At 37.1% G+C, this 27,459-nt stretch overlaps 2 protein-coding genes across 2 annotated transcripts in view; one reads left to right on the forward strand and one right to left on the reverse strand.

The window, feature by feature from the left end:
* LOC106874784 (exostosin-like 3) overlaps positions 1–8,748 on the forward strand; it is a 58,513-nt gene extending 49,765 nt beyond the window's left edge. The window contains exons 3-8 of the mRNA XM_014922637.3: positions 1,100–1,201; positions 1,851–2,005; positions 3,475–3,602; positions 4,965–5,109; positions 6,720–6,848; positions 7,783–8,748. Coding sequence (XP_014778123.2) covers positions 1,100–1,201; positions 1,851–2,005; positions 3,475–3,602; positions 4,965–5,109; positions 6,720–6,848; positions 7,783–7,992 — 869 coding nt within the window. The 3' untranslated portion in view covers positions 7,993–8,748. The remainder of the gene's footprint in view (positions 1–1,099; positions 1,202–1,850; positions 2,006–3,474; positions 3,603–4,964; positions 5,110–6,719; positions 6,849–7,782) is intronic.
* On the reverse strand, positions 8,633–27,111 carry LOC106874785 (proteasomal ubiquitin receptor ADRM1). The gene is made up of 10 exons (XM_014922638.3): positions 26,899–27,111; positions 19,531–19,647; positions 18,766–18,877; positions 17,303–17,368; positions 16,423–16,501; positions 14,994–15,277; positions 13,639–13,662; positions 12,688–12,848; positions 11,715–11,817; positions 8,633–8,811 (listed from the first exon to the last, which is right to left on the reverse strand). The coding sequence occupies exons 1-10, from the start codon at positions 27,097–27,099 to the stop codon at positions 8,753–8,755; spliced, it is 1,206 nt and encodes a 401-aa protein (XP_014778124.1). The 5' UTR covers positions 27,100–27,111; the 3' UTR covers positions 8,633–8,752.
* Between the last annotated feature and the right edge of the window lie 348 nt (positions 27,112–27,459).

Below are 27,459 nucleotides of genomic sequence, written 5' to 3' on the forward strand. Positions count from 1 at the left end.
TGATTTAATATTCCTGCAAAGCATTCTAGATTGTAGATTTTGGACCCTGCCACCAAAAGTGAACAATATCAATGTTAAAGGCATGAAATTGTAATGATCTTTTGAATGTTGACTGATGAGGAATTAGCTATGAATTTTCTGTTTGTCATGTTTTTGTAAAATTTTCCTTTTGTTATGTTTTGTTAAATTTTTGAAATATATGTATATATGTGTATATATATGCCTATGCTCTGGTGTTTGCTGAATTTTTTTTTCTGGAGAACATTATTTTTCTTTGTGGTTGGGTTGTTGATGATCTCTTTCTAGCATATTGGATGTCCCTTCTTATACGCATGTAATACAATTTTTCTGAATTATCAGATTTTTATATGCTAGACCACTGGTTTTAAATTGAAATTAATATTCAGTATATAAATATATATATATGTAGAAACTCTGCCAAATTAGATTGGAGCCTGGTGTTGCCATCCGGTTTCACCAGTCCTCAGTCAAATCGTCCAACCCATGCTAGCATGGAAGGCGGACGTTAAACGATGATGATGATGATGATGATGATATATATATATATATATAAAGGGTAAACAGTAAAGGCGCCCTTCAGTCATGAATGACCATGGGATTGCTCCTAGATAGTTACCCTCGAAAAGTCCAGGTAAGGTTGTTTATGGAAGACCAGCAGTTGCCCATGGATACCAGCTTTTCCTCTCCACACCACAGATGTTATCCAAGGGATAGGAAAATGCCAATACAGCTTGGCACCAGTAATGTTGCAACTCATTTCTACAACTGGGTGAACTGGAGTAAAATGATATAAAGTGTCTTGCTCAAGAACACAATGCATGGCCTGGTCCAGGAATCGAACTCACTACCTCGTGATTGTGAGCTCAATGCTCTAACCACTGAGCCATGAAGTGTCTAGTTGCCTCTATGTCTGACTGTCTCTCTCCCTTTCTCTCTCTCTCTCTCGCTTATACAAACACTTATTGAGGGTTCATAATCTCTTATTTACTTTGACCCTTTCCCCAGCCAGCCAGCCATCCTATTAAGTAATGATTCAATGACCCTGTCTGTTCATTGTTATGAAATATTCTCATTACAGGTTCAGGTTACGGATTTCGACCAATTAACAAGGGAGCTGGAGGAGCCGGTAAAGAATTTAGTGAAGGGCTCGGTGGAAATGTTCCTCGGGAGCAATTTACAGGTGAGTTTTTATTCTGTCATTCTGCAAATTTCCAAACTTTTCTTAATCTCATCAACAGCTTTTCTTTGTTGCTTGGACATTGGTACTGACTCTTTGATTAAGACGTCCACTTTGCAACCACATGGACCATTCCAGGTTTAATGACATCTTGGGTAAGCGTCTTCAGCTATAGTCTAGGGCTGACACTGACCAATGTCTTGTAAATGTAATTTTATGTGGCAGCTTGTCACACATATATATATATATATATATATATATATATATATATAATTGAACATTAAAATCATGTTGATAATTATATCAAGTGATTAAAAATAAATAAAATATTTTTACTTCTGGTCAAAATTGCATTTGCTGCGAGGCTATTTTGATAATAAACACGTGGTTGAAATGGAAAAGTATAAATTTGGCTTCTTTTGGTCTATACATGCAAATATTTCTATGTATACCTGTGAATTCGCTTTGTACAGGTATGTATAACTATTTGTGTTTACAATCCAGTATATTTGCTGACAACAGAAAACTTTTTTTTATGGCTTTAATCCTGAAATTGGACCCAATTCACAATTAACTGTGAAGTTAAGTGAAAGCCTCTTCTTGTTATTTATTTATTTATCTTTTTTTTTCTTTTTTCTTTTTGTTATTTCAGTGGTGATGTTAACCTATGAACGTGAAACTGTGCTAATCAGTGCTTTACAGCGTCTGAAAGGAGTACCTCATCTAAATAGAGTAGTAGTTGTTTGGAACAGCCCTAAACCACCACCTGCTGATCTTCGGTGGCCAGATATTAATGTCCCTATCAGTGTAAGTAACATGTTTATGCCAACAACAATGCTAGACTTAATTGCTCTGTTAATTAGTTTTTTTTTTTTTGTTTTCTTTGTCTCATTTTAAAACAATGGTTCTCAACCCAAGCCCATATGAACCCTGGGGTCCACGCTAGCAGGGAGCCACAATAGTATTTTAGTGGTAGGGAATGATGAATGACCCCTTCGGCAATATGCCATGCTTGAGAAGAACACCCATCAGCCCAAATGAAATCATAGCTGTGGCCTATGCTCGTATCACATAACCAGCACCCGTGCTGGTGGCATGTAAAAAGCACTGTTTGAGCATTGGGCTTCACAGAGACAAAGTGACTGATGCTGGTGGCATGTGAAAAGCACCTTTCAAATGTTGGCCCTCACCGAAGCAATGACGAATGACCGAGACCTTTGGCATTATGCTGTGTTTGAGAAGAAGCCCCATCGAGCCAACATGACAGATACTGGTGTCATGCAACTGGCACCTGTACCAGTGGCATGTAAAATCACCCATTTCACTCTTGGAGTGGTTGATGTTAGGAAGGGCATCCGGCCATAGAAACCATGCCAAATCAGATTGGAGACTGGTGCAGCCTTCTAACATGCCAGCCCGTTCAAACCGTCCAACCCATGCCAGCATGGACAACAGATGGTTAATGATGATGTATGCATTGCAATAAACTGCTAGGCTTCTTTTTCTTAACGTTTTACATAGTTCAACCTACACAAGTGATTGAGTGGAAAACAAAATAGGAATTTTGAATGGAGTCTCTATAAAATTAGTTTTTAGGTGCAGGAATGGCTGTGTGGTAAGTAGCTTGCTTACCAACCACATGGTTCCAGAATTAGTCCTGCTGGGTGACACCTTGGGCAAACAAGTTCCTGGATCTAGATATGTGGACGAACCAAGGCACTCTGTTGTTCCAAGTCTAAACAGGAAGGATTAATAAGAAATATAAAAAATATTTAATGAAACAAATTCATTTGAACACTTCAGTAAGTTAGAACCTACATGAAATTGTAGAAGTGTATATTACCAAAGATGCCAATCAACTCAGATGAGCCACCATCGGAACATGGTTGAAGCCAGTACCCCCTGACTGGCTCCCGTTCCAGTGGCACGTAAAACGCACCATCCAAACATGGTCGATGCCAGTACCCCGTGACTGGCTCCCATGCCGGTGGCACACAAAAAGTACCATCCAAACATGGTTGATGCCAGTGCTCCCTGACTGGTTCCCGTGCTGGTGGCATATAAAAAGCACCTACTACACTCTGAGTGGTTGGCATTAGGAAGGGCATCCAGCTGTAGAAACATTGCGAGATCAGATTGGAGCCTGGTGCAGCCCACTGGCTTGCCAGACCTCAGTCAAACCATCCAACCCATGCCAGCATGGAAAGTGAACATTAAACATTGATGATGATGATGATGACAATGATGTTGGATATATGTTCTTTTACTTTTGACAGGTGATTAAAACAGAGCGCAACACTTTAAACAACCGTTTCCTACCATTTGATGTAATCGAAACTGAAGCTATACTTAGCATTGATGACGATGTCCATCTTCGCCATGATGAAATCATTTTTGGCTTCAGGTCAGTCATGTTTGCTCATGCTTTCTTCCTCTATTCTTATTGTGATTTATTATTTTTTCTTCTTGTGTGTGTGTGTGTATGTATATCTTGTATGTCTGTGTGTATATATATCTTGTGTGTCTGTGTTTGTCCCCCCAACATCGCTTCACAACCAATACTTGTAAAGAATTTTACAGAGAATTCTGTTTGGGAAGAACTGGACACAAGTGTGGTCTCAGGCTAAATGCTTTTAGACAGGATAGGCAGCAGCCTGTATATTTAACATTCTTAATATGATAAGTACAGTGTAGTTAAAAACAAACTGTTGCTATAGACACACAATAATTGTGCTCTTTGTTTTATATTACAGTTATTAAGTGACAAACACCAAATATTTATTGATACAAAGACTCATTACAATAGTGTGTATGTATGTATGTATGTATGTAGGCGGAGGAGTAGCTGTGTAGTAAGTAGGTTGCTTCCCAACCATATGGTTCCGGGTTAAGATCCACTGCATGGCACTTTGGGCAAGTGTCTTCTACTATAGCCTCAGGCCAACCAAAGCCTTGTGAGTGAGTTTGGTAAGTGGAAACTGAAAGAAACCCATTGTATGTATATATATATGTGTGTGTGTGTGTATGCATATGTTTGTGTGTCTGTGTTTGTCCCCCCCAACATCGCTTGACAACCGATGCTGGTGTATTTACGTCCCTGTAACTTAGCAGTTCGGCAAAAGAGACCAATAGAATAAGTACCAGGCTTACAAAGAATAAGTCCTGGGGTTGATTTGCTCGACTAAAGGCGGTGCTCCAGCATGGCTGCAGTCAAATGACTGAAACAAGTAAAAGAGTAAAAGAGATCAGAGAAGGATGTGACACAGAATATTAAACTGCAAGGTGTTCGTCTCAGTGGGAAATCAACAACCAAAGGTGATTCTGCAAAGTGTAAGGTCAAGTCACTTAGAGTGGTTATTTGGGCATTAATCCCATCACCTTTGTCCAGCAGCTAATAACAAACTACCCACCACCAATATTTGTAATCAAAAAGGCAGTGAGCTGGCAGAATCATTAGCACACCAGGCAGAATGCTTAGTGGCATTTTGTCCATTTTTATGTTCTGAGTTCAAATTCCATCAATATCGACTTTGCCTTTCATCTATCCAGAGTCAATAAAATAAGTACCAGTTGAACACTTGGGGGCTGATGTCATCAACTTACACCTTTCCCTGAAATTACTGGCCGTGTGCCAAATTTTGAAATCAGTATTTCTAATCAAATTGTTTAGTTTATTTATTTATTATTTGTTCATTTGTTTTACTTTTCGCTCTTTTTTTTTTTTTTTGTTTCTTGAAATAAATTTGTTGTGTTGACATTATTGCAGAGTGTGGCGTGAGGCCCGTGATCGTGTTGTTGGATTCCCAGGGCGCTTTCATGGATGGCAAGCTGAAGAGAAGGCTTGGCACTACAATGCCAACCATTCTTGTGAACTGTCTATGGTACTTACTGGAGCAGCCTTCTTCCATAAAGTAAGAATGACATCTTCCTTTCTTTTCCTCCTGTATTAACAACAAAAGAGGTAGATCTAATGCCTTTCTCACTTTAACAGACTCACCTGATCCTTTTGGTTACATTTAGTGTGGTCCCCTCTATTAAAAGTATTTAACCCTTTAGTGTTTGCATTATTCTGCCAAAATTAATGCTTTTTCATCCACATTATTTTGAACTAATCATGCATTATCTTGTAGCTATGAGATTTTGATGAGGTAGCTGTTAATTTTTAAAACGATATTGTAGGGTTGGTGTGAGAGACCAGATTTGGCCAGTTTGAACATAAAACAAGCAGAATACTTTTGGCCGGATATGGCCGGTTTAAATGCTAAAGGGTTAAATCTTTGCATCTAACACACTGCTCACTTCAATGCCACCACCTAATTATTCTTTTGATCTTGGGCATCCTTAACAGAAGCCCTCTCTCTGATGGAAGCATTCAGAACAATATTAATCTTTTCGCATTCAAACCAGTCATATCCAACCCAAATATTCTACCCATTTTATGTCCAGACCAGACAGATCAGGCCTCTCACATGTACCCTTCAACGTCATTCTAAGAATATACAATTATATCATTAAAATCTCAAAGCTATAGGATATTGCATGATTAACTGAAAACACCATCATCATTATTTAATGTCCATTTTCTATGCTGGCTTGGTTGGATACAGGGCAACGATCTCACTCGAATGTTTTTACACGTACCAGGAAGGTGACGCTGGGCACAGGTGCCATCGCAATTTCGCTTTCACTTGCCCCAACAGGTCTTCACAGGCCGAGTTTAGTGTCCAAATCTTTAGAATTTCATTATTATCTGTTAACCACCATCTGGTCAAGCTTGCTCAGGCATTTTTAACCTGCATACATCATTCATCACTGTTCTGCATTAGTTGAGGGCAGTCATCAGGGAGTTAGCCAGTGTCTTTGATTTGTTGATCTACATATGTTGTGTTTGGATGACCTGCTCCAGCACAGCCATGCTTTGGCATCCCTAGCAGTAGGTCTCCTGCCAATTCTTGTTCAGCTTACCTGCAATGTCCTACAAAACGCAAGCCCCTTTTCCTCATAATGGTAGAAACAGGTAGGAAGATCTCCACAAGGTGTATTTTGGTGGAATGAATTCTCCAAGATATGTTTAAGATTGCTCTTAACATTTAGGTGCAAGTTCCATCTAGCTTGGATTCCAGTTTTTTGGTAAGCATCTAGGCTGTTGCTCCATTTGAAAGAACCTACTCGACTGTTGCTCAGAAAAAATTCCTCTTAAATCTATAATATCTAAATCAATAGACACCTTGGGACCAACATGATGATGAAAAAAAAATATCGCTTACAAGGGAGAATAGATGGGGGCCTCTATTGGTTAATTCTTATTATTCTTGGTTGAAAGCAATATTTTTCCCTCTGCACCTGAGATTTAAACATACAGAATTATTATGGAACTTAAGGTAATGCTGAACTGGTTCAAACTTAATTACATCCATTCAGCTTGTAGAATGTAAGAGAAATGTTTTTGTTTTTTCACATTCATTTTTACACAAAAAGAATGACATTAACTATATAAATGTTTTTCTCTATTTCCTTGCAGTATTATGCCTACATGTATTCCTACGTCATGCCACAAGCTATTCGAGATAAAGTCGATGATTACATTAACTGCGAAGACATTGCTATGAATTTTTTGGTTGCACACCTCACACGAAAGCCTCCTCTGAAGGTAAATATATATTCAGGTGTCTCTCTCTCTCTCTCTGACCATGTACTTCCTCTGTAGCAAGACACCTGGTTTCTGCGTCTCTGTCACAGGATCACCTTCTCCAATACCCCCACCCCTCTCAAAATTCCTTGAGTTGCTAGTTACTTGGTGACCCTGCCAGTGGTTAGCATTTGGAAGGGCATCCAGCTGCCAAAACAGACACTGTAGCTTGGGGTAATCTTCTACCTGGTCAGCTCCTGTCAAACCTTCTAACCTGCATCAGCTGGGAAGGCAGATGTTAAACGATGATATATATGGGACAGATGGAAACTGTTGAGGCAGATTTTCTATGGCCATATCCCTTTCCTGTTACCAACCTTCAACTGTTTCCATGTAAAGTAGTTTTCTCCTTTGGTTGGACATGTTTTTCATGAATGATTGGAAACAAACACTTAACTGTTACTTGATGTCAAAACAAAAACACATATCAAGCTTTGCATCTGCCAAATCCTCTCAAGATTTTAGTCAGCCCAGGGCTACAATAGATGACATTTACCCGAGTGCAGTGGAACTGAACCTAAAACCATATGGTTGGGAAGTTGTCTTCATCTATATATAATGTTTTTGTGCTTTATTAATGTAATTATAAGTTTTATATATCTATTATACCTTGATATTAGTATCCTCATCTCAATTTCTATGCCTATTTTAATCAGGAATGTTTTTTTGGAATTTGAAGCTGGATCCTTTATTAAAATTCACATTCTAGCATCCACATCAGGCTTATTTTGATTTGTGTGATATCAACTGTCTCATGAATTGAACTTGCACCTACTAGCCATTTATTTTCACAATTCCAGATGCAATTCAATTTAGTAATGAAAATTAGGAGCTGTAAGGCTTGTGTGCATAGATTTAAAGTTTTTAATAAGTTTCTTTTTCTCTTTCTTTCCAGGTGACATCTCGCTGGACATTTCGCTGCCCAGGTTGCTCTCAGGCTCTTGCAAAAGACGAAACTCATTTTGATGAGCGACACAAATGCATAAATTTCTTTGCTAAAATCTATGGCTACATGCCATTACTGTACACACAGTTTCGCATCGATTCGGTTTTATTCAAAACCAAAATTCCACGTGACAAGCAGAAGTGTTTTAGGTTAATTTGAAACAATCGCTGCATCAGATCAAGAGAAAAAAAAAAAAAAAAAAAAAGATCCCTGATAAATGCTCAACTATTTCATTTTTACCCTCACCGCTTACAGCTAAACGTAACTCGATGCAACGATGCGTGCTATCAGTTCATCATTGTACATATAAAACTTCGTCAAAACATAATTTATCACTGGTTTACAAGGTTTGAAAATAATGACTTGGAATAATTGTAGGCAACTGGGGGAAAAAAGAAAAGGCCTCAATCATTCTGGCAAAATACTAAATTCTACACTGATAGCCATCTCATGATATTCAACCCACCTGTACAAATTGTATAATTTTTTTATTTTGTTGTTTTCTTTGTAAAGAAAAATAACAAAAACCGAAACAAAACACACCTAGCAATAATTAAAACCTTCAAATCAAAATCTGAGCCTATAAACAAAACAAAACAGAAAAATGACAATGTAGAGCCATCTGTGATATCTTGTGTAGAGATTTCTTTTGAAGAGTTCTACACACACCTGCAAACACATACACACACAAAATTCCACTCACATATACACATTGTTAATGAAAACGATTTCAAATTCTTAAAAAGTTTATATGTGCGTGTGTGTGTATGTATGTATATTAAAGTACAGAAGAAACATACTATTTATTTATTTCTTTATTTCTAATGTGTTGGATCAATTACCAGTGAAAATTTTATTCCAATAAAACACAATAACAGCAAGCAATAGAAAAAAAAAAAAAGCATCCACTAAGTACATCCTACTTGTCTTCCTTCTTTTTCTGGGCTTCTTGCAGGGCCTTTACGAATGCTTCCAGATCTAATAGGGACAAAGAAAAAAATTTAATTTTGGAGTAGAGTGCAATTTACAAATAGCTACGACATTTTGTCACACACACACAAGTTATATAAATGCTAATCATTATTTGGTTAAAATATTCACCACTTAAACGAGGTTGCGTAAGAATACTGTGATATTTACCAAGAAAGGAAAACCCTCAATTTTTTTTTAGGTGCATAAAAGCACATCATAGCCTTCACCGGTAGCAGACAAACACCGCTACTTCTGCTGTCAGGACTACCAGATCACATGATACCAGCCTCGTTTGGCCTTTTCAGTGGCAGGCACCTGACCACTGGAAATAGCAGTAACTGCCATGTTTGTGTGAGAGGATGTGCTGAAAAGTTCATGGTTTTAAGGGCATTGTAAAAATCTTGGTTGGAGGCCCAACTTTCCAATTTTTACAGGGCTTCAAAAAACTAACTGCAATAAGGGAATCTGAGATGGGAATATGTTGAATAAATGGAGTGGCTGTGTGGTAAGTAGCTTGCTTACCAACCACATGGTTCCGGGTTCACAGTCCCACTGCGTGGCACCTTGGACAAGTGTCGTCTACTGTAGCCTCGGGCCAACCAAAGCCTTGTGAGTGGATTTGGTAGACGGAAACTGAAAGAAGCCTGTCGTATATATGTGTGTGTGTGTGCCCCCCCCCTAGCATCACTTGACAACCGATGTTGGTGTGTCCATGTCCCCGTCACTTAGCGGTTCGGCAAAAGTGACCGATAGAATAAGTACTAGGCTTACAAAGAATAGTTTTGCTCGACTAAAAGGTGGTGCTCCAGCATGGCCGCAGTCAAATGACTGAAACAAGTAAGAGTAAAATCACAATTAACTGATGATGACCTTGTATTTTCTTTTATCCAAAGCCAAGAACTTATCAGCAGCACCCCCCCCCCCCCCCCTCGTATACATTGAAATACAAAAGTGGTGAATATTTTTACCTTTTGGTATTAATGCTACTTCTGACACTCTTTATTATTTAGTTAAATCTCTTCTGCCAGAGCACTGACTGGTTGGTTATCAACACAGAATAACTAACATACTTCAGAGAAAAAAGAAAAAAAAATGTTTGCAAGGCAAACAACTGAAACAAATGTAAATAAATCATCATCATCATCATTGATCTAAACCTATGCAAACATTATTTTCCAGACTAGAATCAGTCAAGTGGAACTTGAAGGCAAATTTTTCTATGACTAAATGCCCTTCCTGTCACCAAGACTGGATATGTTTACAGAGCTGACTAGAAATGAAGTCCACTATTTGAATGGCTGATACTCAACCATCACATAATGTCAAGACACGGAAATACAAATGCATACGACAACAGGCTTCTTTCAGTTTCTGTCTACTAAATCACTCACAAGGTTTTAGCAAACCTGAGGCTAAAGTATTGTAGAAGACCCTTGCCCAAGGTGCTGCTATAAAGTAGGATTGAACCCTATACCATGTGATTGAAAAGCAAACTTCTCAACCACATAGTCATTAGCCATGCATAGGTACAGGCATGTCTATCTTAGAATAAGGCAATGAGCTAGTGATAGCAGCCAAATTCCTCTCAAACAAACCCTACCAGCTTTAAAAAGGTATAAAAGGATACATTGAATAATGTAATCCAAAATAAACTATGCCTGGGTGGTGGGGAGTAAAAGGAAAGATGGCCACAGCTGGAAAGCTGATGATTACAGGTCTACTGAAATTAGGGTCCAGAAAGAACAGCATCAAAGAAGTGACACTCAATTGGCCTCCCTGCTAAGTTCTTTCTCTGGATCAACATAATGCACATGACGTTTCAGTGGAAGGTTTAAATCAAGAGTTGTGAAATAATTACGTTATATGAGAAAAGAAAAAAAACGAGCAATAAATTTAAATCAAAACTAACAAAAAGCATCAAACTCAAGATCTCACTTGTAAAAGAAAAGGAGTTGGAAGTCGACTCCAGTCAGCCTTCGCAGCGCAAACCTAAGGCATTCCAGTCATGACTATCTATACTTAAGGTAGTTATTTTCAAGGAAGTTTTAGCTATTTCTTATTTCTTTATTGCCCACAAGGGGCTAAACATAGAGGGAACAAACAAGGACAGACAAAGGGATTAAGTCGATTACATCGACCCCAGTGCGTAACTGTTACTTAATTTATCGACCCCAAAAGGATGAAAGGTAAAGTTGACCTCGGCAGACTTTGAACTCAGAACGTAACGGCAGACGAAACAGCGCTTAGCATTTTGCTCTGCCAGCTCATCGCCTTATTTTAGCTATTTCTAATTAGTTCAAGTAACTACACAGAAGCTCACAAGTTTAGTACGAAATTATTCCAGCAGTGATTATGCTTTTTTTTTTTTTAGTAGATTAAAAAAAAAAAAAATTTCCCTTCTCCCTCTCTATATTGTCCAATATGGCTTTACTTAAGGCATAGATTCTGGCTGTTGTTTCCAGACAACCACACAATGGCTCTTTCACTGGTTTGATTACTCTTACTTGTTTCAATCATTTGCCTGCAGCTGGAGCACCACTTTGGGTTTTAGTCAAAGAAATCAACCCCAGGACTTATTCTTTGTAAGCTCAGTGCTTCTATCGGTCTCTTTTGCCGAACTGCTAAATTATGGGGGTGTAAACACACCAACATCAGTTGTCAAGTGATGGTGGGGTGACAAACTGATACACATACGACAGGCTTCTTTCAGTTTCCGTCTACCAAATCCACTCGCAAGGCTTTGGTTGGCTTGAGGTTAAAATAGAAGATACTTGCTCAAGATGCCATGCAGTGGGACTGAACCCGAAAACATGCGGTTGGGAAGCAAACTTCTTACCACACAACCACAGTGTTCGGGAGGAAAGGAAAGCGAGTGCCTTAACTTCACAACAGAGAAACAATACACCTACCTCCCTCTGCAGCTGCATTAGCAACATCATCACCAAGACCAAATTGTGTCATTAATGGACCAAGTTCACGTGACCGCAGTGCTGCACTAAATGACTGAAGGGCCTGAAATAAAAGAAACAGAAGATCAGGTAACACAGTTCTATATTTGAGAGATGAGGAATTATGTACATCATTTACATTTGATGGATATTTGTCCTCATCTTGTTTGTTGTTAACACAACGTATCGGCGGATATACCCTCCATCAAGCGTCTTAGAGAAATTTCGAACCTGGGTTCCCATTCCTAAGCCCCCTAAAATTCACTCCATAATTGCCCACGGGCATATGGCACAGGCTACTAACTCCAAGATTCTAAGTTCGATTCTGGGTACATCTTATGGAGTTTCTACCTACACCTTTTCTACAGATCGGCAGGGTTTGTGATGTGTTCGCCTTCCTACTTACTAGGATTTTGGTTTTTGCAACATTGACTCTCAAGGCCCTTCGATTCTAAACCTTGCTTCCACACCTGAAATTTCTTTTCTAGTTCTGGTAGTGATTCTGCTATGAGAGCAAGGTCATCAGTATAGAGGAGCTCCCAAGGGCAGCCCATCTTGAATTCATCTGTTATTGCCTGGAGGACTATGATGAATAAGAAGGGGCTGATCCTTGGGAAACCCCTACTTCATTGCCAAGTATCTCAGAATTGGCCAAAACTGGTGTGATGTCATCTGGTTTCAGAGCTTGAGAGAGTTCAATACTTTAGAAAAGAGAACATCAAACAAAATATTTGCATTTTACAACAACCTAGTTTCTTTACCCTTTTCCACGCTAATGTCAGTGTGGGTTTGAAGTTCATGCAAATGAACAAATTTAGATAATCTCTAAAAGTTCAATAGTGACATCCAGTCAGTGGAATTTGAAGAACAAGGGAGAGGAAAGGAGAAACATGCAATGCAGATTGACAGAATATGAGTCAAGTTTCTAATTTACCTGTTGGAATTGTGGTGACTGAACTGTATTGCGAAGTTCTTCTTCAGTGCGAGGCAACATTTCTCCTTCAGGAAGATATTGCAGAAGATGCTGCTGTATCTCGGAATTGGCCAAAATTGGGATGATGTCATCTGGTTTCAGAACTTGAGAGAGTTCAATACCTTAGAAAAGAGAACAGAAAAAGATGACCACCAGGACACAAAAAAATATACTGATTCAATGTCATGCATATATATATATATATATATATATATATATATATATGACAGAGACAACAAGCAATGGGGTGGTCACTACTGATAGACTTTAATTTTAAGCATAAATAGACTAGTATGGTGATCTTGCTTGCTGTTGGGTGGTTATCTCCCCTGTCAGTGTATGGAACTATGCTTACTCGCAGCAAAGGGTTTTTTTTAGCTCTTCTTTCTAGCAATATAGGTCCTACCTTGCATCATTAGTCACAATTAGTGACAAATAAATTTTTCCTTTATGGCTTTATATTGTGTATAGCTGCCTTTGTTATTTCATATATATATATAGGGAGAATTCACAAAAAAACAACAGACGAAGACAGGTGGTGTAGAAAACAAATAGATGTATCAGTATAACGCTTGGGAATAGAGAAAGTCTTTAACGTTTCGAGCCTACGCTCTTCCACAGAAAGGAACACAAAAAGAAAGGAGAGAAAAAAATTTGTGTAGTGGTCAGTAATCTATCATGGCGAATGCTGGACAGAAGGGTCACACAGGAGAGTTAAGAAGAGGAGATAAAGTAGTAGTGATCCCAAAACGAAGGTGTGTGTGTGTTAGAGAATGCTGATGATCTTAATGTATGCATGTGTGTATGTAGGTGTGGGGATGGGAATTGGTCAGTGCTGGTGTGTCAGAAATATTTCATATTTTTCCTGCTATATCAATTAGAAAACTGGCACAATAAGTGCGGAGTACTTACTGTCTTGAACTTTGTCAACTGGAACTGAAAAAAATTAAATGGAATGTTATTAGAATATTTAAAAAACAAAATTTCCCTACATTTTTCACAAAACAGACAAAAGAAATATGTGCAGCCAAGAGCACCGTTAGTAAATATTTACTGATTTCCAATAAAAAAAAAAAAAAAAAGGTTTTGCTTCCTACTTAGTTTAGAAATACCTCTCTTAGTATCTGGTGCTGAAGAGAATTCAAGAGTTTGAAACTATCTATCAATGGTTTGGCAAAAAAGAGGTTGATAGAATAAGCTCCAGACTTTAAAAAAAAAACAAAAAAACTGGTATTTATTCTATTAGAAGGTACTCTTAGCTGACTAGGGGTGTTCTAGGACCTTTTAGTCCTGAGCAAGAATTTGTTTTTCTCCACAAGAAACTGTAGTGAAAAGCTGTTAGAAGTTCAAATGTCTCTCAGGAATATTTGAACTCGTCATAGAAACAGAAAATCATCATCATCTTTTAATATCTGTTTCCTATGCTGGCATGGATTGGACAGTTTGATAGAAGCTGGCAGCACCAGGCTCCAGTCTGTTTTGGCATGGTTTCTATGGCTGGATGCCCTTCCTTTACAGAGTGTACTGGGTGCCTTTTATGTGGCAAAATGTAGATAATAAATCATGAAAATAGGAATAAGATCATAGAGATGAAAAGCAGTTCTGAAATTGAAGTTTGAACCCACCTACACTTGTTTCTCCTCTACATGATGGACCATTTCAGTAGACAGATGATCAAAACTATACAAGCAAGAACCATCCAGTTTTTGAGCACACTGTATTGAAGTTTACATTATACAAGATACATGTTTAAAAGCGTATAGTTTTAAGGAGAACCAACTGTTATTTGTAACCAGTTGAATAAATACACAGAAGACTCCCTCATGAACTTGTATTTTGGGGATTGTCCTACTAGGAATTTTGGTTTACATTGGTCCAAGTTGTGATGACTGCTCAAGTACTGATGGTGAAGCCCACTAACTGCTAATCAGAAAGTAGTACAGTTGGTGTGAGATTCAATCCCTGACTACCAGGTGAACATGTGATGGGGGTAGTTAGTGAGAAGTGCAAAACCTTGTGCTTGCTTCCTTTTCAATGACTTTTGACAGTGTTACAGAGGCCGCATTTCTCTTCATTATTTAAAAATTTAATTGAAACAAAGTCTGTAGTTTGAAAGAAACATGGTAACGAAAGTGTTAAATCACTATTGTCATTCTAAAACCAGTCATTTAGTTGAGGTGTTTCATAATAATAATAAGTAGGAAACATGGGAACAGTAAATTGCAGTGATATGAGGGTCATGTGTTATCCAGAGTACCAAAACTTACCATGCATATTGGACAGTATGCTCTGTAAATCACTCAACTGTATCTGTTGTCTGGGGGTGTCCGTAGTTTTAGTTGCTGCAGAGCTACTACTGCTGGAAATAGCAGCAGTGGTGCTGGTAGTGGTAGTGGTAGTACTGGTGCCGCCGCTGCTGCTGCTGCTGGGTGTTGTCTCAGTGGTCTGCGAAGGGAGTGCAGCAGTGGCAGTCACGGGACGGGTACTTGAAGCAACACTGTCACTAGAAGTAGATTCAGCTCGGCTCCCTTGAGAAGTTTGTGATCTCGGGCTAATAAAGAGCAAATGAAAACAAAGTTAGCAACATGAAGTTTACAGCAAACAAAGAAAGAAAAAAAGAAAAAAGAAGTCCTCTACAGTTACAAAGAATATATGTTCATAAGAACAACAGTAGTGCCAACAACACCAGCAACACTTACATATCACGGATTCACCAACTCTCTCCTAGATATACAAAAAGAAGTTATGGTCTTGACTAGATGGCTTTTGAGCACAGGCCTGCTCAATCAGAGCAGACCCAGAGTTAAGCAATAACAAGGGAAGTATCATTTACACAATAGTATTCAAATGCTTTGCATATGCCATGCACTGCTGCTCCTCCAGATTCAAATGCAAAACAAAAAAATATACACATTTATACTGAATTACAAAACATCATTAAGAGAAAAATTTAAATATATATTGAGTCATCCCATAAATGCGGTTTTCTTCAATTGCATGAACTAAAAGTCGAAAGGGGATGGGATAAACTACCTGCATCAACTTACTATAAAAGCAGGTAGTAATTTTACCTTGTCCTTATTCTTAGTGCAAGTTTTGGAGAGTGCAGTTCGATTTTAACTGTAATTTTTTCAAAGCTATAATGGAAGTGACAAAAGAGCATATTCGGCATATCAATGAGGATGTCCTGCAAACCCTGGTGGATTTGGTCATTCAACCATTCATCGACACCAGCACTAGAAGAAAAACGACCATCTTTGGTTTCAAGACAAAAGGTGTTCTTCCAAAATGATAATGCTCAGCTACATACAGCGAGGATGACATTCCAAAGACTGGAGCAGTTTGAATGGGGAATGATGCACCACCGACCATATTCACCAGACATTGCTCTATCTGATTACCATTTATTCCGCAGTCTTCAAAGTCATTTGGACAAAAAAGATATGAATTCTGTAGACAAGGTCACAACAGTACTGGAGGAGAATTTTTCGTCATGGACAAGTGAATTTTGGAAGAGCGGCCTTGCAAGTCTACCAGATAGATGGAAGAGCATTGTAGAAAATGAAGGAGAGTATATTTTAGATTAAAAAAGAACTTTGTTTATCCTAATTTTGAAAAATAAAAAGTATTTAAAAAAACCACATTATTTATGGGATGACCCAATAGCTTCTTTTTTTTTTTGTTTTTTCAGCTTACCTGTCCGAACTTGAATTTACAGGTCGACTTAGGAGAGTTGACAGATTCAAACTGTTCTGGGTTGACATTCCAATCCCACCTGTAAAATTATCTGCATACTTTAAATGAACATCTCAGTAGATGTTATTTTCATAGATGTTTAACAAGTTTTCATGACAGGAATATAATTTGTATATATATATATATATATATAAGTAGATTTTAAAAAATACTTTTTTTTAATTTACCATATTTTATTTGTAATTTCAACTCACCTGTAAGGTGAGAGGCAACTTTTGATTACACACGTGTATCATTAGTGTTTCAAGTTTATGCTTTTTCTTCGAATATAATTTCAGTATTTTGTTTTATTTTCCCTTTATGGTAACACCTAAGCATTTTAGTTCAATTGTGCACATTACTGAATTAAAAATTCATTAATGTGCACAATTCTATATTAAAAATTTTGCAGTGCATCCAGCTGAAAACTAGTTAATAACTCATTTTCTATGTTAATGCTTAAACAAAATTTAAATCATTTCACATTTAGCTGAAAAGACCTGCATTTAACTGCAATTAGATTCAGTAGAGAGAAAAAATAATTATGAAAGACTTATTTAGAAATCTTTTGTTGTGTTCCAAAAAAAAAACCATATTTACAAATTAATAAACAAAATAAGTTATTTTATGAAACCAGTCTAAATTCATGATTATATCAGAATTCAACAGAAGCAGCACATAGACTATTTTAGTTAGAAATATAGTAACAAAAGGATTAACCATCAAGATGGTTAATGATAGGGAGTAACCATCATTGCTGGCCATCATTAACCAACAATACAGATGACACATTACACCATTAAGTCATGCATTTCTCAAAGTTCAAAAGAAGTAGACTTACCAAAAAGTTGCATTAACTGTTGTTGACTCATGTTACCTAGAATGTTATGTAGATCGGCTTCTCCAACTAGCACAACAAAAAACAAAAAAGGCAATTAATAAAATCATTTAAACCCTTAACGTTCACATTACTCTGCTAAATGTAATACTTGTTTATTCACATTGTTTTGAATTAATCATAACTTTGAGATTTCAATGATGTGATTGTTGATTTTTAGAATGACATTGTAGAATAGGTACAAGAGGCCAGACCTGGCAACTTTGAACATGAAACAGATAGAATATTTTGGCCACATATGGCTGATTTAAATGCTAAAGGATTAATAAGGACCTTCATTAGATTTTTTTTTCCTTGGCATGGGAAACTGTTTCCAATGAGCCAATTACTGGCTAACTACCATTCTCAAAGCTAGAGTGACAAGGGACTGTTTGTGCAACTCGGGCAGAACAAATACCATACAAAGTATTTTTGAGAATATTTGTTTCTCCATTTTTTTTTTTACGCTGATGCTAACATCTTTAGGCTATGCACACACACACACACACACACATACATGTGACTGGTTTCCAAACTATTCAGTCTACAAAATTCCACGAGACATTGACTGTCGTCAGGGCACGGCTCAAGGTGCTTGCAGTGTGATTAAATCCAAACCACATAGCTGCAATGTGAACTTAACTAGACAACCAGGTCACATAGAAAAATTATTTCCATTCCCAAAATATTTTGAATATAACATCTTTAATTTTTTACTTGTTTCAGTCATTAGACTACAACCATGCTGGGGCACCACTCTGAAGAAATTTTAGTTTAATGGATTGATCCATGTATTTATTTTTATTTAAGCCTGGTATCTGGAAGGGTGAAAGGCAAAGTCAACCTTGGCGGAATTTGAACTAACATAGCGACGGGTGAATTACCATGAAGCATTTCGCCCAGCATGCTAATGATTCTACCAGCTCACCACTTTTACCATCATCATAATAAGAGTGTGTGAAATAATAATCATCATCATCATCATCATCGTTTAACGTCCGCTTTCCATGCTAGCATGGGTTGGACGATTTGACTGAGGACTGGTGAAACCGGATGGCAACACCAGGCTCCAGTCTGATTTGGCAGAGTTTCTACAGCTGGATGCCCTTCCTAACGCCAACCACTCAGAGAGTGTAGTGGGTGCTTTTACGTGTCACCCGCACGAAAGTATAATAATAATAATAAGAAGAAGATGATGCAATTTGTAATAGAATTTCTGTGTTTCTATGAATTTTTTTCATTTTATATTTGGAACCCAAAGAAGACAGACGATCTGTTGAATATTGTTCAATCTGTTAAATAAATGATCTCTATTACAAATCGCATCACTCTTCTTATTGTCCATTTACTTTTGTGAAGAGTTACATCAATCTATAATACAATAATAATAATAATAATAATAATAGTGTATTGAAATAATAACTTACCCAAACCAGAATGGTCAGGAGCATTGTTTCGGTTTGCAGTTGGACTGGGTGGGTTGTTGAGATATTCATTCACCTTACGGCAATATTCCTCATCTTTCTCAGTTTTTGGCTCCTAAACAATAAATATATTAGAAGACTAGTTAGATTTTATTCTTCATTTGTTTAAACACGAGACTTCCCCCAATACCTTTAAACATTCAAATTGACCAAACAAGTCAACAAGGTAACCCCTGCATGGTAACTGAACTTGCTAGAAATAGTAGCTAAAATAAGCCTGGTTCAAAATAAAGCCAAGTGTCTTGAAAAAAAGAAAAAAAAAACACTGGACAAAACAAACAAGATGACCATGACAAGAACACCTCTAAATTTTATCTTACTTGTTTTAGTCATTAGACTGCAGCCATGCTGGGGCACCACCTTGAAGAATTTTTAGTTCAATGTATCAACCTGAGTACTTTTTTTTTTAAAAAAGCCTGGTACTTATTCTATCAGAGTCTAGACGTCGGTGCAAGCACACCGGAAAGACGTCGGTGCAACCGCACCGGAAAGACGTCGGTGCAACCGCACCGGAAAGACGTCGGTGCAACCGCACCGGAAAGACGTCGGTGCAACCGCACCGGAAAGACGTCGGTGCAACCGCACCGGAAAGACGTCGGTACAACCGCACCGGAAAGACGTCGGTACAATTGCACTAGGAATACAGAAAATTTGATCAACTGATTTTCATTTGCTATTATGAAGTGAATGGAAGAAACAGTAAATTACCTGCATCCAAAAGAAGAATCTACGGACTGATGATTTGAACTTCAGTACATAAACTCGGCCGCTGGTACACTGATTGATTTTTTTAAATTCTATGTCATCAGGGAATATAATTAAATCCTGGAAAAAACAAAAGAAAACGTGTAATTAAGCAAATAATAATGGTTTCAAATTTAGACACAAGGCCAGCAATTTTGGTAGTAGTAGTTAGTTGATATCATCAATCACAGCACTTGACTGGTAATATATTTTATTCACCCCCAGACAGATAAAAGGCAAAGTCAACTACAGTGGGATTTAAACACTGACTGCAAAAGAACAGTAAATATCGTAAGGCATTTTTTTCCAACATTCTAACGATTTTGCCAATCAACCCCTCATATAAGCACTGGAACTGGTGCCATGTAAGAAAACACCCAATACACTACATAAAGTGGTTGGTATTAGGAAGGGCATCCATCTGTAGACATCATGACAAACCTGATTATGGAACCTGGTGCAATTCTCTGGCTTGCCATCTCCCGTCAAACCATCTAACCAATGTCAGCATCATCATCGTTTAACGTCCGCTTTCCATGCTAGCATGGGTTGGACGATTTGACTGATGACTGGTGAAACCGGATGGCAACACCAGGCTCCAATCTGATTTGGCAGAGTTTCTACAGCTGGATGCCCTTCCTAACGCCAACCACTCAGAGTGTAGTGGGTGCTTTTAAGTGTCACCCGCACGAAGTCCAGTCAGGCGGTACTGGCAACGGCATGGAAACCGGTATTAAATGATGAGGGGAAGGAATGAGAAAGGAAAGTAGTGCTCATGACTTGTTACAGGGCCACCAAAACCGGTGAGAGGGAAAGAGGAAGGAGTCCTCAAACTGGAAACCGAGCCCAAATGTTAACAACTTCATTAAGGGGCCCCACGGTGACAGGTGGTAGTGTCAAGCTGAGTGACAGTTAAATCTATCACCCGTGTAAGCAATGATCTCCTAGTCAATAACATGACCATTATCATTCTTCATTCCCCCGTCCCCTACTTTTGAGACTAAATATTAATAAGATCAATTAGTATGTAATGAAAAATAGCCTCAAAGTATAAAGGTTTGCCATTTCTAACAATTTCTACGATATCCATAGCCTCATTTTCAATAAATGAGAGATTTTGTTCAAGGAAAGAGAAGAGTTGTGGAGAAGAAAGTGATAGGTTTATTACACTGTGAAAGGACGCTTGAAACTGTAGTTCCAGAGACATCAGATTCAACAATGTCTCTGGAACTACAGTTTCAACAATGTAGCAAAACTGAGTAAAATACATGGAACTGACATTAAATATTGAAGTTTTAAGATGATCAACATGTCTGTTTGCAATAGAAAAGCAAGATTTAATAAGGAGTTAGTTCCATGAAAAGGGATACCCATCTAGAGATGTAACTCAACAAACTTCAATGTAGCTATTTAGCATTGCTAGAGATCAGTTAATCAATAAGAGATTCTCTCCTTCTGGGTCAGGTTGCAAATAATTTCTTATTTTGTATATTATGTAACAAATCAATGTTTGGCAGAAAAGATATTTGTCATGGTTCAATGTTGTGTCTTATTAATTGAAATAAATTTAGCCTTGTTCTTATTGTGCTCTTCAATAGTTCTGCATATGACAATAGCATCATCAAAATTGGTATGAATTCTTGATACCATTGTCAGAAATTATACTATCCATCACTCTTTGAAAAATGCCTTACAGTACTAGTCACAGCAAACCTTACAAACTGAAATAAGTAAACAGCAGTGTGAAGTACCACGTATCTCTTACCATTATTGCAGAATGGAATTTCATGGTATATTACTTTCAGATCCAGTTTGTTGTAGAATTTATTGTAAGAAATAAAATCGCTTATGAAACTGAAAGTACACTTGAACCAAGTAAAGTATTAACAAACTGCTTAGCCTTATACAAGCTGATAGTAATTTTTCAAATGTCTTTCCGTGATGAAATTTCATAGCAAGAACTGTCACTGCTGATGTTGAGACCCCCTTCTGACTGGTATGCTCATGAAAAATGTCCAACCTTTCGTTGTTACAGCAAGTTTCATTAGAGAGTTAAAAGGGAGCCAGCACAAAAACAGTACCATTATCATCATTTGTAGATTGATTTCTTCATGATAGCAGCAGTGTCTTGTCTTGTAACAGCATTCACCTGGGAGGAGTTCAGCCAGCTCCTATTGAGTTCACCATGTCAAAGGCCAAGGTGGTCCAATTCTGCAGCGTGTTGAAGCCATTCCTGGTTCCAGCAATGAACGCCGAAGGCTCGAGGGCCAGAAACAAGCTCCATATTTGCTTTGACTGTCATGAACAGAGTCTTTAGCTGACCACCTCTTCACCTACACCAACCCAGGGAAGGATCTGGTGCTATAACTTTCTGGATGAGTTCATCATAAGGGAGCTGCAATACGTGACCCAAACCACTATGGTCTCCTCGTCAGTAAAGTTCCCCCCCCCCCCAGAGGTGAGACAGCAGCGAGTTGTCAGTTCAAAACACAGTCAAAGAAAACGACAAATACAGAAGCAATCAAAGAAAGACCTCAAGCTTCTGGAGATCGGCAACACACATTGGCCAGGTCTCACAACCATAGAGGAGAATCAATCAGAAAAGTGCCAGGTAAATACAGCATTTCGTTGCAAGGCGGATTTCCCAATGCAACCACAAGCACTTATGGAGGAGGCAAAAGGCTGACCATATGTGACTGATAGCAGCAGTGAGTCATAAAACTCAAAACATTCACCCTAGTTGTTGTTGTTCTTAACTGCAGTTATTGTTGGGCGTTGGACTTTGGCAAGGAGTGTATAATGTCACCTTACCTTTTTCATAATTTTTATGAACTGGATTGACATGTGCAACCACTATGAAAGTGACATCACAACCAGTAGGTGTGGTGGATCAGTTGGTTGATATATTTACAGATGACATAGTACTTCTTGGCTAAACACAAGATGATTCCCAGCGTGCACTGAATGGGTCTACAGCTGAAAGCTACAAGGCAAATAATTATCTTGGGAGTCAAACCTAAGCAGGTATGGCTGTGAAGTTAAAAACCACATTGCAACTATGTAATGGGTAAGAACTGATCTCAGGTTGCTCAATGCTTTGGGGGGAAGAATTTAGCTTAGTGGAAATTGTGCAAAAGCCTTTGTATGAGTATATCATCATTCAATGTCTACTTTCCATACTGACATGGGTTGGACAGTTTGACAGGAGCTAGCTAGGCAGAAGATTGTACCATGCTTCATTGTCTCTTTTGGCATGGTTTTTACAGCTGGATGCACTTCCTAGGCATGATTGTGCTGTTAGGTTGCTTTCTAACCACATTATTCAGCTTTAGTCTCACTACATGTCACCTTGAGCATGTGTCTTGTAAATAGATTTGGTAGATGGAAACTGAAAGAAGCCCTGAGTACTTTTTGTCATCTTACTATCAAAAAACAGTACATATAATATATATATATATATATATATATATATATATTATATATGTATACATACACACACACATCTTTTATGGGTTTCAGTCATTAGACTACAGCCATGCTGGAGCACTGTCTTGAAGAATTTTAGTCGAACGAATTGGCTCCAGTACTTATTCTTAAAGCCTGGTACTCTATTGGGCTCTTTTGCCAAACCATTAAGTTGTGGGGAAGTAAATGCACCAACAGTGGCTGTCAAGTAGTGGTGGAGAGACAAACACAGACATACACACACATATATATATCCGTGGGTGGGGAGAGAAGTTTCGGAAAATTCACAGAAGTAAATTTTGTTTCCTTATAACTTTCAGAAAAATAGGTACTTTTTTTTTATGAAATACCTTTCAGAGTGTGTAGATTTCGATTATATCAGAGATTAATATGACAAAAAAAAAAAAAAAAAAAAAAATCCAATGGTGAAAACGCACATATATATACATACATACATACTGATACACTTCACAATTTGTTCCGAAATTTCAAGCTTTATTTTGTAGATATATGTGATGTGTGTCAGTATGCCTGAACGAATCCACCAATTTTGTTCTTCATCTTAAATTCCAATATAATCACAATCTACACACCCGGAAAGGTATTTGTGGAAAATTTCATTTAAAAAAAAAAAAAAAAAAAAAAAAAAAAATTTTCTGAAAGTTATGAAGGATCAAAGCCGACTCTTGTGAATTTTCAGAAACTCCTCTCCCCACTGACAGAAAATTTGTTTTCAAAACAAATTCCGATATAATCGGAATCTACCCCCCCCCCCCCCAATCTGAACTGTACTTGTTGGGAATTTCATAAAAAGAAAAAGAAAAAAAAAAAAATTAATATTTCTCTGAAAATTTATACGGAAACAAAAACGGGGGATGGGCACACACACTTGTGTAGGCATGTAATTATTACAAACAGATCATTCATACGTAACATGAAACGGTTAAAAATGAGTTACAACGATGTTAAAAACAATTTCTTCGTTTTTAAAATAGGCACAAGGCCAAATATTTGGAAGTGGTTTGTTCGACCTCACTTCAACGCATGATTAGTTTTCATTTTACTGATCCTGGAATCATGAAGAGTAAACTCAACCTGGGTGAGATTTGAACTCAGAAAGCGAAGAACTGTTACAAAATGTAACAAAACATGTTTGCCTACTGCTCTACTGATTCTGTGAATCAGTAGAAGGCCAGGAATTCTGAAGAGAAAGGGTATGTCGATTATAAATAACGATCTCGGTATTTCATTTTATCGACTCCGGGGGGAACGAAAAACGAAGTCTACCTCGGAGGATTTGAACTCAGAACGTAAAAGACCACAAACTAAATATTGCAAGGCAAATTTGTCCAACGTACTAATGTTCTTGACTATGATTATTCATTATAATGAATAGTAATTGATGGCCCGTTTATTCGTTTCTTCTACAATACAAAATATCAGGATTCGATTCTTTGCTATGACGAAGAAAATGTTTACGCAGTAGCAGTAAATTCCTTGAATCCGAGCCAATTCTTTTAAACTGGATACGAGGTTTCGAGATTCAGAAACGAAAACGAATCTGAGTGCACTCCTGTTCCTTTCTCTCTGAAATATATTTATATCGACAGGTGACAAATGAATGTGGCTGTGAATTGAAAGTTTGATACATACATTCCACTCCTTAATGTAACTCGATCCTTGGATCTCGTATATATATATATATATTTCGAAACGTCTAGATAGAATAGAGACAGCTGATGAAGGGATATTCCAAGTGGCTTTCCGTTTTCCTATGTGTTCGTTCCGTTGTCTGTAGTTTATTGTTCTAACGTCCTGTACCCTGATATGCATGTATATACACATGTAGATGTAAGTATGTACATACATGTACGTATATATCCATATACTCATTATTTGTATTATATATATATATATATATATATATATGTGTGTGTGTGTGTGTCCTGTACCCAGATATGCACCTATATATACATGTAGATGTAGGTATGTACATACATGTACGTATATATCCATATACTCATTATTTGTATTATATATATATATATATATATATATATATATATAACCACCTTTTCTTTATAGCATATGGACTGAATCATGCTTAACATTATAAAACTTAACCTTGTGCCTTCAGGTAGAGAGGTATATTTCAGAACAATAGATAATTAACCATTGTCACAAATCTCTGATTTAATTTCAAATATTTTGAAACCAGTTGTGGAATATCTATGTAAACAATAACCAGCTGTACAAAATAGAAGAGACCACACAGAAACAACAGGGTAGACTCCTTGAATGTCTACAAAATTTCCGAACCCTTTTTTTAATTTCCTAATAAAATTTTTACCTTAAAACGGTAACTAAATGTAATTAGTCTTAGTAATTACAAGCTCTCTCATTAGCTCAAAGTATTATTTACACAACACGTATGAAATCTCCGAAGGTCTACAAAAATTCTAAGGTGTGCTGTTTTACGACAATAAAATATACCATAAAATTGAGTCGGTTTAATTAAACTTAACAATTATGCAATAAAAATGATGATTTATTTGTTAATTGGGTGACTGACATGTTTTTATGCGATCCTCTCCATCATAATTTACGTACATATTTAACAATGATGTTAGTTTATATATATATATATATATATATATATATATATAATATGTATTTATTTTCTCTAAGTTAATAATTAACTCGGACAAAATAAATTGGTTAATAGATACCAGGGTAGCAAAGATCACAAAATGACTGTGGTGTAACTCCTGTTTATGAGGTAGAAACTCCTTGTTATTTTGGGTACTTGAGTGAATATATAAATTTAGTAAATGGAGTAAAACTCATATGTTAAATGAATTCTTTTATTGCCTGTAACAATCATTTAACATATGAGTTTTACAGTATAATATATATAATATTAGGGTTAAATTCCAAAAGTACAGGTAAAAACTCAATTAAAATTAATTTATTAAAAATTAAAATAAGTTTCACAGTATAATATATATATATATATATATATAGTTTGAGGGAAAAGAACCAAGGTTCATGTGACAGTAGATTTTCATCAATGAGTTCATGAACCTTGGTTCTTTTCCCTAAAACTATATATATATATATATATAAAGTGAAGTATATTTGCCATTTAAATGTGGCTGACCCCTAAGGGTGGATGTTACTGTTGCTTTTAGCCCCAGGAGAACATCGATAAGCCAGCTGGAGGAGATGTTCTCCTGGGGCTAAAAGCAACAGTAACATCCACCCTTAGGGGTCAGCCACATTTAAATGGCAAATATATTTCACTTTATCGTGCAGTTACTGTTAATACCTCGTTCAGAGATTTAACATTGCTTATATATATATATATATATATTACACTGTGAAACGTAATTTAATTTTAATAAACTGATTTTAATTGAGTTTATACCTGTAATTTTGGATTTTATCCCTATTATTATTATATATATAATATATATATATATAAAACAAATAATAAATGAGTATATGCACATGTATGTACATACCTACATTTACCTGTATATATAGGTGGATATCTGGGTACAGGACGTTGCAAACAAAACGTAGACAAAAAAATAATAATAACCAGAGTATATAGGTGCATATCTGGGTATGTATATGTATGTATGCCGACAGAAACAGTATTAAATACCAAAAGGGAATATTTATCATCACTTAAAATTGGATGTTATGTTAGAAATACTACGAGAGAACCTCTCATATGATTTTGTGGTACATATAAGCACACTCAGGCTATCGTAATTATATATATAAATTTATATATTATTAAATATATAGAATTTGTACCAAAAGAAAAAAGAAAAATCGATATATTACAATTATACTTACGTCTTCGACTTGGCCTAAACTCCTATCTTTCCAACAGAAATGCATGAGCGAATCATCCGACTGATAAATGTATATCAGACCTTTTCTTTTATCGGGATAAACCATTTTGTCTTTTAGTGTCATTCGGCCAGCCCGAAACTCCACTAAATTCTTATTTTGTGATCGCCCTCCAGAACTTCCGAATAACGGTCCAGTCGCCATTTTGATGAGTTTGCAGACTTAGCTTGGAAATCTTGTTTGTGAAGGAACTGAAAGGGGAGTTAACTCCATCTCATTTATTATTTCGTTTGTGGAGGCGCAATAGCTCAGTGGTTAGGGCAGCGAACTCGCGGTCATGGGATCGCGCGGTTTCGATTCCCAGACTTGGCGTTGTGAGTGTTTATTGAGCGAAAACACCTAAAGCTCCACGAGTCAAGGAGATCTATATAACGTCCTTGGTTTGTAAACGTATATACGGTAACGTCCTTTATTATTATTGTATATATGATATAATGCAAACGTGTAGCGTTTTTGTGCACTTTGTTTGCAGTAAATAAAGAAATAACAGTAATAACGTCAGTG

This window comes from Octopus bimaculoides, chromosome 23, assembly GCF_046866305.1.
Source record: "Octopus bimaculoides isolate indiv1 chromosome 23, ASM4686630v1, whole genome shotgun sequence".
Lineage (NCBI taxonomy): Eukaryota > Metazoa > Mollusca > Cephalopoda > Octopoda > Octopodidae > Octopus > Octopus bimaculoides.

Bases quoted from the DNA above. Each gene is read 5' to 3' on its own strand.
- LOC106874785 (XM_014922638.3), bottom strand. From the start codon at position 27,099: ATGGCGACTGGACCGTTATTCGGAAGTTCTGGAGGGCGATCACAAAAT. The intron at 12,849-13,638 runs GTAAGTACTCCG...CTCTTTTCTAAG, and splicing joins AGTTGACAAAGTTCAAGACA to GTATTGAACTCTCTCAAGTT. The intron at 11,818-12,687 runs GTAAATTAGAAA...CTTTTATTTCAG, and splicing joins AGTCACCACAATTCCAACAG to GCCCTTCAGTCATTTAGTGC.